Below are 13,669 nucleotides of genomic sequence, written 5' to 3'. Positions count from 1 at the left end.
GTGTACCCAGACATTCTTGGAAACATATTTTTCATTATTTTATTAAACTGTTGGATTCAGTCATTCCAAAGGCATTTCAAACTGTATGTAGAACCCTTTGTAAATGTATTTTCAGTATATAACCTTAATGTGATCCAATTTCACCTCTGGACCACTAGCTTTATTTTCTAATCAGCAGAACCAAATATTTGCATTTTTTCTTATGCAACAATTTTTCTATTCTGAGGACCAACAATAGCTAAAAAGGGAAGTCCATTTACTTACACACTTGAAATGTGTCAGGGTTTACATAATACCATCTTACAATTGCATACTAAAATTAAAAATTCAGGGATAATTTCTGCAATGCCCTACAGTTCCTTACAGGCACACATGTACATATTAATTTTTATTACTCCATAATATAAATAGTATCTCCAGAATGTGGCATTACACACACACACTGTGGATATCAAATTTCTGAAGTAACTGGCTTGGGCGTATTTAACATGCTATACTCATGGATTCTCAAAATTTTCTTTCTGTACCTTTAAGGAAACTACCCTGACTTCAAGCTGAGAAAACCACACATTAGAAGCAATGTCATTAGTGCACACATGATCCCTGCTGAGTATCCTACTACACTTACTGCTAGTACTAATTTCAAGTATGTCAGCCACACGTGTTCAAATTGTCACCCCAGCACCCAGCAGAGCAGTCAGAGCAGCCAGTCAGAAATGGCTGCAGAACACAAAGTTGTGGCAGGCAGAGTCCTCCTGCTTCTCTGCTATACTAGTCTATGCATGACCTTGATAGCCCAACCTTCCCTGTTCTCCTGGCACCCAGAGGAAGGTTGGAAGATCTCTGGGGCAGCTCCCTAGGTCACTCATTACTATTTTTATTTGGTGAGATGAATATAACATTGGATAATAATAACCAATAACAACTCAGCCCCCTACCAGCTTTGATCCTGGTCCTCTTTTTATCATCTTTTAGAAAAAAATAGCCATTTGCCAAAGGACAAAAATGTGAAGATCTCACCTAGTATGATCATCTATCCAAGCCATTTTTAACAGAGAGCATTCCTACCTGCTAAGGCATCCCGGTAAAGTTGCACAAAATGGTTGAAGATATCCTTAGGCAAACATTTCTCATCAGGCAAACACTGCAAGAGAATGACTATCTCCGACTGCCCCACTGCGTGCATGCCTTTTGTAGTGAAACACCAGCACTTCCTGTTCACATCTGCAGAGAGCAAAACATGTATCAGAACAGAAGATCAGAATTCCATAAAATGTGCCTAAATTTCAGTACAGGAAGATAGCTCTTCCAAGAGTTAGTTTTACAGCATGTTTGACAGTGACATCTGTCACACAGATGAACTCGGTTCTAAATTTGTCACCCTGCAAGCAAGCAAATCCCAAAAAAAAAAAAAAAGCAGCTCAGTAATTCCCAGTTTACAGCTAAGGAAGAGCCAGAGCATTACAGCTCCCAGTCAGATTTTGGGATTAACATGACAGAGCAGACTTTTAGCAGGCTCTGTATCCAAATGAAAGGATGGGATTTAATTGGGAACGAAGGAACCTGGGAAAAGGCAAGACTGTTGGCTGTGAACATTATCATCCTGACAGCTAAACCAGTTTCAGCCAGTGGTATCTCTCTCTGAAGATGGAGAGCTGGGTGTCAGGTGTCTGCATGAGAGGTCACTGTGTTGTTCTGCTTCACGTGAGTGGTAGTGATGGCACATGCTCTAAGCTTCACAATTCATTTGTTGATAATACTGTTGTTAAAATATTTTTTTTCATCTAATATGTATATATATATATGCATACTAATTAGTTTTTTATATATGTAAAAATTGTGCTTCTGTCTAACCAGATGCTGAAAGGTTTACAAAGAACGTCTTGATCTATTGTATGAACTTTTCACAGAGCAAAACATTTTACTGCAAAACTGTCCTGAGTTTCCCAATAATGTTTTCCTATCCAGCAGAGATCAACTGAGGCACTACCATAAGAAGCCACCTCTGTGCCTCCCCATGCATCCCTTCCTCTCAAGACAAGTTCACACATCCACACACAGTACAGAAACGGAGCACAGTGGAATGGAACTGTGTATAACTGTGGGATCCTATCTGCTTTTCCCAGAGTGGGATAACAGGGAAATGAGTTGAGTGAACAAAGGAAGAAGGAGTCATAAAACACCTTGCCCAACCAAGCTGGAAAGGAAACACTGATCTCCAAACCAAAGACTGGAGGATCTGTCTAGTTTACATTTTCTATATGTAATTACCTGTATTGATGTCTTAAATACTGGAAGAGATTTCTGTAATTTAACTTAGTATGGATAAGTAAAAAGTTTTCAGTCCATGCACATGTTAAGAGTCTATCCTACCAAATAAAAATGCAGCTGTTCCTACTAATAAGATATATAACATTTCTCCTCTCATACCCCAAGCCTTATTTAATAATTAAAACTTACAATTTACTATTTTTACCATGGACAGCAAGTTAGCATTTAAAACAAATACAAGAGGGTCAGGGCCACCATCCTCCAGCTGCTGCATGACAGAGATCTGAGAAGGTCTCTCTTCTACAGCATAGTCTGTGAAAGAAACAAGTAAACACACAATTAACTCCTTCACTTACTGGTACAGTACTCTACATTATAATCAAATAACCCCAATTATTATGCTTTTTGCTTTTTTGACCTTTTAAAAGAAACTTATTTAAGTATTGCTGGTTTGATTGATTGTTTCCTAGGCTGGTATTTTAAAACTTCAATAGCATTTATGTGCACAATCCCTGTACATCCTTTAGAAAAGTGCAGCTTGTTTTAGAAATCAACTTATTTTTTTGTATCATCTGAAGGAGCAAATGGAAACCAAACTGAGAAATCTTGTCAACTGAAATCCCAAATGACAAAGAAGTTAACAATTGTTGTTTATATCACAGTACAGCACAAGAACATCTGTCCTGGGCTACACACACCAACACATGGTCACATAACTTAACACTTTCTGTGCATTAGCTACTAGGAAGGTAACAAAGGGGGGAATATTATATAGAACAACATCTTTTGTAAATCATAGAAGGTCAAAATCCAGGGTAAACATATCCCAACATGAAACTTCAAAGATGTCTGTAGTGTCCCTCTATGATTAGACCCAGATGACTAGCAAATTAAAATTAATCTATGTGATTATAATCTACTCTGCATTTAGATTTAACATAAAATAGTTATGCTGATAAAACAGGTTTCGAAAGACAAAAAAACAAACCTGTTTTGGTTTCTCAGCTCAAACTATCGAGCAAGAATGATAATTTTGCTTTCTAGTGTGGAAAAGATTTTTAGAATCTTTTAAAATTAGAATATCAGAAGTAAAATGCAGCAAAGAAAATTCAGTAGGTGACAGCGTATGAAACACAATCAACTTAGCATACAAAATATTATTTATGTGAGGTTATCTGTGCAAAAGCTGAAAAGTATACTGTAGTTTCATTTCTTTTTTATGGAGGAGACTGAATAATCAGGCACCCACATGAATAGCTAACACAGGGTGGAACAGATTTGTTTTGAAATTAAATGCTGCTCATATTTTGGCTTTGACACTAGCCTGCAATAAAAAAGTTACTTCCAGCTTAACATCAGAAGTGTAATGTTACAGCAAAATATTGAACAGGAATAAAAAAATCAGAGATGAAAAAAATCAGTTAATCCCAGGAATATATTAAAGGATTTAATGAATCAGACTGTGGAAAGCAACTGACAGATAAACAAACACACACATTTTTTTAGCCTTTTAAAAATTAGTTTTTAATTTTCTGAATCCTCCCCCCTTTGGATACCCTGGGAGGGGACATCACAATTACTAAAAGCTTCAGTGTGGGCTGAGATGTGCAATAGTGTTGTTGAATGCAGTGCTGAGGGATCCTCAGACCGAGCCGATGTTCCAGGAGAACTTCAGAGAAGGGAAGTATGAACATTCAGGAGGCTCATTAAAATGTATCTCTGAGTGAAACATTCCCCACAGTCCGATTAGTGAAGAAATTAGCACATATTACTGGACTGAAGTTAATTTTCTTTCTGCTTTGTTTTACTTCTTACAGTCATTTCCCTGCAAGATGGGGCTGTGCCTGGATGCCAGTAAGGATGGAGGGTGAAACGAGTGTCACAACATTCACCCTCCAGTACTTATTGTGAGTATCTTCAAGTACTCAGCATATTGCCAGCATCTTATTTTTTAAATAAACACAGTAACTATTAGGCTAATTGCAACTGGTAAGCACAAAAGCTAGCTGCCAAATTACATCCTCACCTCCTTTCACTCCAGTGGAGATGAGAATTGGAGGAAGACCATCTTCAGGAATTAGATTCATTGCACTGCCAACAGGACTGCCAACCTGAGTTATGTTTCCCGAGAATACAGAAGAATTATCTGTCTACAAGAAGCAAACAAAGAAAGACAAAAAGTCCATTATTGCAAAAGTAACTATGATACAAATGTAAGCTGACTAAGATTACTGGATGTAGATGAAGGACTCTGTGTCTGCTGGAGAACCTGAAGCACCAAATAATTTGGCTGTTTGGCAATAGATGATCATCTGATGACTCCTGCACATGAACTATTATTAAAAAGTCTGCTTAGACAGAGGCTGCACTTCCCTTCTCTGGCAGCACACATACCCATCTCTCTATAAAATCTCAATGTACCTATGCCCATCTGAGCATTTTGCAAAGTCTCAACTCCACTCACATAGGGTATGGTGGATTGAACATTGTTAGACTGTATCTGCACTTCCCTGCATACATCATTTTATGAGAAGTGCCACACAAAGTACTTTTCTGTTTTGTGCTATGACCATCTTATAATTTCCAAGTCCCTACTGACCATGACTCAGCTTTTTAAAAAATGCATTACACAAATATCCTTCATACCCAGGCTGTACAGCCACCTAGCACACACACTTCAAACACTGCTTAGTGCTCTGCCCTGTAAGAGTTCATTTCAGTTCAAAATACATGGTTGTTTCAGCACTCTGCACAATTAAAATACATGAGGACCCTTGCTATACACTGTACTAAGACAAGCCTCAACACATTTCCTAGATCAGTCTTACTGAAATCACCACAGAAGCTAATACACTTCTCATGACCAAAGCCATCATGGTGAATAGCATAATGCTTCCTTACTTCTGCTGATAAAGTGTTGTTGGTCACAGGCTTGGATGGATCGTGTGACACTGCTAAGGTTCCTGTGGAAGTTGTCCCAGCCACTGTCAGTTTTGCTGCATCAGCAACTTCTCCATTGGGTAATATCCCATCAGCAAACCAAACACGTCTTTGTTCTCTAGGTTGAGCCACTAGAGAGAACGAAATAAAAATAAAAATAATTTAAGATCCCACAGCCACATTGACTGGAAGATTTCAGTACAGAAGGGCAAAACTGAAAAAAAAATAATACACAGAAAAAGGTGGAGTGGAAGAGACTTAAGAAATCAAGAGCAATGCCTGTGGCACCACCATGTATAAACACAACTGCTGAGAACAGCTAACTTGTTCTTAGAAACCTGATGTCCCCTCCTGAGGCCAGGAATAGCACAGCTGGCATCAGCTAAAGTATTTGGAATGGATGAAGTGCAGCTATTCTTTCCAAATTCTTACTACAGGTAAATAGAAAGAAAAAGAAATACTCTTACCTTCTGCTCCAGGATGCTTTAAAACTCCCACAGGTACCATGACAGTGGGAGGCGGTGAGCTCAGGGCGCCCGAGGCCTGAGCCTGCTGCAAAGGAGGGATAGTAGAACAGTATTCAGCAGGATTGTTAGGGTTAGGACTCTGGCTTGAGGCACTCATCATGTTCTCCCAGGCTTGAGCTAAAGCAAACAAAAACAAGAAACATGAGCACAGAGAAAGATATCTAACAGTCCAAAACACTGTGTTAAGTTCTCAGCTACGGTAGGTATGGGCACTGTCACCTTTCAAAGACCATCTCTCTTCCTTTCTTTAAACAACCAGAAGACTGCAATTAAGAAAAAAAAAAAAAAAAAAAAATCCATAGCAGGAGGAGAAATAGCACCAGTCCTGTCTGACAATAATACTACTTTATACAGAAATATTTGCTGAAAATTATAGTACACTTTGACCTGAATGATGTCTAGTTCCTCATGCTTCGTTTTGTTTCCTATTAAAAGATTTATCTAAAAACACTCAATTCATATACACACACATATATATATAAAATACATACATACATATATATGTATGTATATTCAACACCATTAGGACACATGGGTATTCTCATAACAAATGTTTTATAACCTACAAGACACTTGAGCAGAATTATCTTTTGTATATGAGAAGAAGCACTTTGCATTTCTTTCTATCTAGAGCAGATCAGTACAGACCAACAATTTATATTCCTAACTGTAAAAAAAAAACACCCTTATGCTATTAATTTTGAAGGCATGACTTGAGCCATAATTCAACTGCCCAAACAATAACATGTAAAACTTCTTTGTCAACAACATCCATCACAGGGAAATCTCTCCTCAAGCTAGAGAAACAGTCTGTATCTCCACAGTGCTACTTATTTTTTCCCTGTAAGGAAAATGCATTTCTCTAGTCAGGCATAAACATCATGCCACCTAAGCTCTTGGAACAGCTATAAAGCCTGAATAAATCATGTTCATCTTTGTGTTCCTTTGGCTATGAACTGTCAGAAAACCCAGGTGAAAATACCAACACCAAAAAAACACAAACAGAAAACAACAGAACATTAACCCCTCCTGCTTTCTCCCATCAACCTGCAAATCCAACAAAGTGAAATGCCTGCTAACAGAAAAGATATTGACATTTCTATCTGAAAAGATTAATTAAATTGAAGACTTTTTTTCACAGCAGCTCTGTATTAATTTAAAGTACAGGTCCTGAAATAAGGAAGTGTTAAAAATGCATAAAGAAAAGTTACATCTCTAGGATTCCTTTATTAGAAAATTCATAGCATAGTAAAAGAACATTTTTAAAGCCTTCTCTAAATCAAACAAAGTGCCAACTCAGCATATCTATCAATTTAAAATACAGTAAAAATAGCATTGGAAATGTATTAAACACAAATCCTGGCCATGGGAAAGTGCCAGAAAACATACAACCCTCCCCTCTCATCCCAGTGAAACACAAACCAGGTACCAAGCAACCAAATGAAGTAACTACTTTTAGAGTGTGATTCCTGCCCCCGGTTCCAAGACTGTGCGAAGATTAATGCTTAACCTGCTGGACTGAGTGGAAACAAAAAGCACAAAACCTGCACCAACGTAGAAACTGCAAGGATCAGGAGGGATCAGATATGATCAGGCTACAGGTTAACCAACCAGTAACCAAAAGCATCATCACAAAGCACAGCAGCAGGGACAGAGAGAGAGCGCAAGTGCCCAGGGCAAGTACACCTAAGCATGCAGGCAGCACTCAGCCTATAATAACAGTGGTGTCACTGTTTGCTGCCATTAATGGGTTTCCATCCTGGCAACAGAACAGAAGGGCTTTTAAAAGGAAATCATTATAATATGATCAATTTTATTATGCCTTTTTACAAGAACACTTCTGGTTTCAACTGAAATATGTTCAGATTCTTCCCTTCCCCCAGATGTAAACAAATCCTACTCACCACCAAAAGGAGCCAGCTGTCTTTTGCCAGGTGTATGTGTAATTCCTTGCTCTTGTACACCTTGAAATGTGCTAATTTCTCCAGCTCAAAATGTAACATTTTAGCACCCCTTTAATGTCATCACCAGCACTCTGTTTTAATTTCTATATTACCACAACCTACAATTTCCTATCACCTTACACATTGGGCCTACAGTAAAGAATTATTAATAATTAAAATCTACCACAGATTAATCTTTAAACTTTTTGAAACAGAAAACGATATTTCTGTTTAACAGCAGAAACTGTCCATTAATTTTGGATTATCAACTCCAGACTAAGCACTCAAGATACTTTCAACCAAACCTGCATAATCCTGAACTGCTTTGGAGAAAAATTAAAGCTATGAGCTTCCAAGCTTAGATGCTCAACAAATTAACAGATCTTTCTGAAAACAGCAGCCCAAATGATCTAGTGTACTGTAACAAGTAAAGATATAATCCAAATTATCTTGCCTGAACACTGACAGAAAACACAATTTTCCTAATTCTTTATTAATGTCACCATTTGACTCAGGTCTGACAACAGTGCTCTCAATCCCCTCCACCTCCCACCCAGGTAGGGAAGGAGAGAGAAAAAGAGAGACTTGGCTGGATTGAAAACTAAACTACACCGCTTTAATTAAACACTAATGATATAAGAAAATATATACAGATATGTTCAGGTATGTGCAAGAGGCTCTTGCCTCCCCCCACCCCCAGCAACTCCCACCACACTCCCCTGAGCTGGAACAGTTCCGAGAAATCCCGGAGCTGCTGGAGAGAGCAGAGAGTGATGAGGGTCAGGAGAGCTCGAGCCTGGGGGTCAACAGTGATGGATGGACGGAGTCCTCTCCGGACGCCGGCCATGGACGGAAGAGAAGGGAAGGAGAAGCAGGAAGGAAGTTGTCTTCTGTGATCTCTGACCTTCCTCTGAGCTTATGCAGATATATGGAATGGAACATCTCTGGCCAATTTTGCTGTCTGTCTAACTCAGCCTGCTACGGGGGGGTCACAGATCTCCCTGTAGTGTCTGAGCCTGCAGAGTGAAGGTGCGACCTTGAAGCCCCAGCAGTTAGAAAAACATTCCACTGTCTTATCAGCTTTAGAAGAACACACTTGCTAGTCAAAAGAAAGCTCACTGAAGAAAAAAAAAAAAATCAGTAAAAAGGAAAATTGGCTTCATCCTGGCTCAAACCAGGACATAAACATAAAGCAGCAATCTTTTATCAGAGTCCCCAGAGTTTAACTAAACGTTTGCAGCATTGGAGATTCAATGGTAACTGGTCAGTAAGTTTGTATTTAGAACCTGAATTTGACTGACTTCTCATTCTACTTACTCCATGGTGGAGTGCACCTGTCAGACCTTCCTCTACAACTGAATTAACTTCTGTCATCAAGTCTCCATTATCCAGACATATATTTATACCCCAAGATCAAGTCACCTATTCACCTTTCCATTAATAAACCAAAGACAGAGCATCTGAAATTCCTCATGATGAGACAGGTTTTCTCATGATTTAAGCACACACATGAATCCTCTCTCAATTAATCCAATTTTTCAACCTTTTCAATTCAAGATATAAAATCTGAACACTGAGTCTTTGAGCAACAGTTGCCTCAGTGTAGTGGACAGAAGTCAATTGAACAGCATAATCACATTTTTGGGCAGGTTTTTAGACAAGACCTCCTGCTCCAGAACCAAGGAGTTAAGGAGGAAGAAGAGTTGGATTTATTTGTGGATAAATACTACTTTCCTAGATTCCTACAGTGCATAATCTAGAAGAGGCACAACTACATTTCTCTTTGGCATCCCATACAAAAGTGTAACAGGTTATGTACTTAGGCATCAAAGGACAGAAGTAGGCTCCTGAATTAAAAACAAAAAACCCATCAAAAATCACAGTTTTGCAATCCTGGTATAGCACAATTAAATAATTCAAACTCATTGCAACCATACCAGGTTTTGCCTTTTGTTAATCATTTAGTTTAGGAACCCCCACTCTCCACAGGGATTCCATGCTGACTTCTCAAAGGCCTTTTCTGTTTTAGAATACTTACCCATACTAATCAAGTATTTTGATTTTTTATTTTTTAGATAGCATCACTGCAGCCCAACACAAAGCCAGTGAAGAGCTGCATCTCAGATTTTCTTTCCACTTACCATTCATTAGTACTGAATGGCAGATTACACACACTCTAGCTTCCTTTCGATCCATGTACAACAATTTGCACTTCAGGCTACAGCAGGCTGCACAAAACACCTGGAACCAAAGGGGAAACAACTTGAGTGTTGTTCAAAAATACATTATGAACTGATGATTTTGGACAAAAGAGTATCTGTAAAGCTCTAGACATGCAAAATAAGGAACTAAATTATCAGTATTTTCCCACTCAAGCCACAGTGACCAATACCTGCCCAGGGTGCCTTTCCTACTAATCCTGATGAAGAAGTATTACCTGGAACACATAAATGCATGTTGTCCTGATACTGCACTGTGGTGTTTTTAAAATATGTTTGGCATAAATGACAATGGGTTAATACATTCCTAACACTTTACAATCCCTCGCAGAATTAACAATTTGGGATGTAATTTCAGTCTAAGAAAATGCATGAGTACTTTCTAGAATGTTTAAATGCACACATTTTCTCTACATAAGAGATTGCTATTGCACAGATTAATTCCAACAGGTCATTTGTATTTGCAGCAGGGCAATTCATCTATATAGAGATTCTAGCTATTTAATCTCTTCATACATAACAAGCTGTTCCTCAGGTGAGACCTGAGTGAACCTTGGTGTATCAAAATGTTTTAAGTGTTCAACATATAAAACAAGGTATTTTTTAAAGCTGGTGTTGGTACTGCATGAAAATCTTGCACCATTGCATTTTTTTATTTTTTTTTTTTTTAAAAACCTTGTTTTTACATGATTACAAACACTAGAGAGAAATCAGGAACTTAATTTTATGCACACTGGCTGCTAAGGGGAGAACAAAGCCCCTGCAGAGATGCAGTTGCATGGCCAGTGCTTCTCACCTGACCCAGCTCTAACAATTCCCCAGTCCTGTTCAGGGAACAATCTCGAGGCTTCCTCCAGACAAGCAGAACCGTTAAAACACAAGCATTGTGTTTGTGCACCAAAACACTTGCATGCATACTTGATCCTGCAATAAAAACTGCAATCTCAAAATCCTGCAGAAACTACAAATCAGTGTGCCCTAATGACTTCTTATTTCTTTTAAATAATGTGTATATTTAAAATAACAATAATTCCTCAGGTTGACTGTTCAGGTGATGTGAAGATACCGATGAATACCCATTTCATGCAGAAAGGTGACATCACACTCAGGAAATCTAGAAACAGCAGCAGCTACCTAACAAATTACTTCAGGTATCAAGGGATAATTTCACACTTTAATTATAGGTGGATATTATATCTACAATTTGCTATGCATTATTATGATCTGCAATGCTTTCTTAATCCAAGAAATTATTCCATCATCACTTCAACAATAGTATTTCTGTAATATTGACAAAAATACATAGGATTCTCATATAGAAATACATGTAAGCCTAACTAAACTTAAACCAAGTTAAAGACCACACCAAATAATGACCACTTTGCAGCCTGTTACCTTTGCAGTCTTTTAGTGGCAAGTGTTTAAAATAATCACATATAAAATAAGCTCTGAGCTCATCATAAGAGTTGAAAATTGAAAGTGAGGAAAGAAGAGCTCACCATGCCTCATTTCAACCAGTTTTAATGTTTCCTAATTATGACAAATTAAACATTTCAGAAACAAAATGTGTGTATACACCAGCATTTTCATGCAAAACTAAAACCAACCTTTTTGAATACGTGAAAATCCTTTTTTTTAAAAAAAGAGCAAATATATTTTACAAATCTGATTTCTGCATTTATACCTTAACCCAGCTTACAAGCATTCTAGGGAATATTAATAACAACATCACAGCATATTTTAGAGACATTTGACCTCACTCCAGTGCTCTGGGAGAAACTTCCTGTCAAAAGTTCAGTATTGAACATGGAAAAATCAATGTTCAACCATAAATGAAGGACCAACAAAAATTAATATCTAATTTAGGAGCCTTTATCAAACACCACATTGTGCATTCAGCAATGCTCCCAACTGCAATGATCTAAATACTAAAAGAGAAAATAGAAGCAGTGACAAAACCTCTACAACTCCTCCCTTAGGCTGCATCTTCTAACAGTAGGAATGCAGAGGAAGAACACAATCCAATGCAACTGACAATTCAGTCTTGTTATTGACAATCATCAAGTCATTATCTTGGTATATCATGCAATTAAAAAAAAAACAACACACACACAAAAAATTAGCAGTGCCAAAGCCACTTTTTTGTTACTAGGATTTTCAGCTTCACTCAGAGTAGTTAAAATATTAGTTGCTAAGGGTTTGGTGATTTATTTATATTTTAGTAGAAAAATACATAGTTTTGATTGTCATTAAAAAGAAGACATACAAATGTCCTGATTTTCCTATCAAGGATGATTATTTCATCTGACAAGAAAAATACAAAAATACAAAAGCTAAAGTTTATTAATATGTTCATACACATTCTCCAGGTTCTTAATTTTAATTCAACATTTACAGTAAGTGTATTACTTTCTACCACTCCCCTGAGGTTTCTATCTTCCATTAATTTTACAATTATTATCCTGAAATTAAAAACCAAGACAGACTTCCCAGGTGCTACTCAACTATTTTTAAATGGAATTTTGAGTCCCAAATGAAACAGATACCTCTGCCACAATAACTTGTTTGATGGTAATCAAGCTTAAAAAAAACTGTTGTGCTAAAGCTTGTGTTAAAAAATATTTAGTCTCATGACTTCCCCTAGAAACAATCAATTGCAAGAGCTGAAGACACCATCTCCCCAATTCTTTAAGTGAGATTCATGCACTTAATAAGAACAATGGAAGTGTCACTGTGATTCAGCAGTTACCTACACCACAGGCACATGGTTAACATAATTTGCTTTGGGAGTGGTTATCTCAACCAGAAAGCAAGAGCAGACAGCTGCCAATAGCTCTATCTCAAGCCACTACAGCCTGATCCATTAGAGCTTGCCTGTCCAAGCCTTTGGTCTCTTTCCCCCCGGAATTGTTACAGGAATGAAGCATTGCAAAGCCATCTGCAGCAAGTGCCAAGTATTGCTTGACTTACTCTGATTCTTAGCATTTACTAATGAGTGGGATTAATCTTTTTTTATACAAAAAAAAAAAAAGAAGGCAGGAAAAACCAAAACTTTCTGCCACATCTTTTGACTGCATGTGTGCAAATTTGTCCCAGACGGCATTAGGTAACAAAAGAATTACTTGAAGAAACAAGTAATTCTGAGGATTATTGTAAGAACACTGAGAATATTAAATACTAATACATGATGTATTTTTCACATCTGAGAAACAAGTTTGTCTACAGACCAGGGGACCTTTAATTTTATCCATTGTCCACGTATCATCCAAAACAATACTGTTTGTTCTTCTCAGGGCTTGTCTTCAGTAGTTTAAAAAGAAAAAGAAAACAACCCAAAAACACACTTCATTTTTTTTGGCCTTGCTCTTTCTGGGCATGTTTTATCCATTTTGCTTACAGATATTTTCATTTTCTGCTTCTCATTTGTGCAATTCAGGGCTTCAGTCATTATAGAAAAATAATTAAATCCAAGTAAAGAACTTGTTTAAAACACAAAAATAAGCAGAACACATCACTGTAAATGAAACTTGTAGTCATATTTGTGAAACTCATAAAAAGCAAAATAATTACCTAAATAACTGACAGTGTAATACATCAAAGCTGTAATTATGGATATTTATTTAATTTATATGCCTTAGAGATTCTCACGTGAGGCATGGACCTCAAGGTTATTGAGGTTACTAGTTCCACATGAGGACTTCCACTGCAACCAACCTGCAAGAGGATGGGCAGAAGCAAGCAACTGGAAGTCCTGGACCAGTGCACAGTG

At 37.6% G+C, this 13,669-nt stretch overlaps 1 protein-coding gene across 6 annotated transcripts in view; it reads right to left on the bottom strand.

Annotated features, from left to right (window-relative positions):
- The window catches only part of ZFYVE9 (zinc finger FYVE-type containing 9), a 60,601-nt gene that overhangs the window by 20,369 nt on the left and 26,563 nt on the right, over positions 1-13,669 (bottom strand). For all 6 annotated transcript variants that reach the window (XM_051625779.1, XM_051625775.1, XM_051625780.1 and 3 more), the window contains 6 exons: positions 9,823-9,922; positions 5,679-5,855; positions 5,173-5,342; positions 4,298-4,421; positions 2,461-2,583; positions 1,069-1,224 (listed from right to left, as the gene is read on the bottom strand). In XM_051625779.1, the coding sequence (XP_051481739.1) occupies positions 1,069-1,224; positions 2,461-2,583; positions 4,298-4,421; positions 5,173-5,342; positions 5,679-5,855; positions 9,823-9,922 (850 nt within the window). The remainder of the gene's footprint in view (positions 1-1,068; positions 1,225-2,460; positions 2,584-4,297; positions 4,422-5,172; positions 5,343-5,678; positions 5,856-9,822; positions 9,923-13,669) is intronic.

The sequence above is a fragment of the Apus apus genome, chromosome 7 (assembly GCF_020740795.1).
Source record: "Apus apus isolate bApuApu2 chromosome 7, bApuApu2.pri.cur, whole genome shotgun sequence".
Taxonomy (NCBI): Eukaryota; Metazoa; Chordata; class Aves; order Apodiformes; family Apodidae; genus Apus; species Apus apus.
Note: the sequence above shows the minus strand (reverse complement) of the source record. Positions and strands in the feature narration are given on the sequence as shown.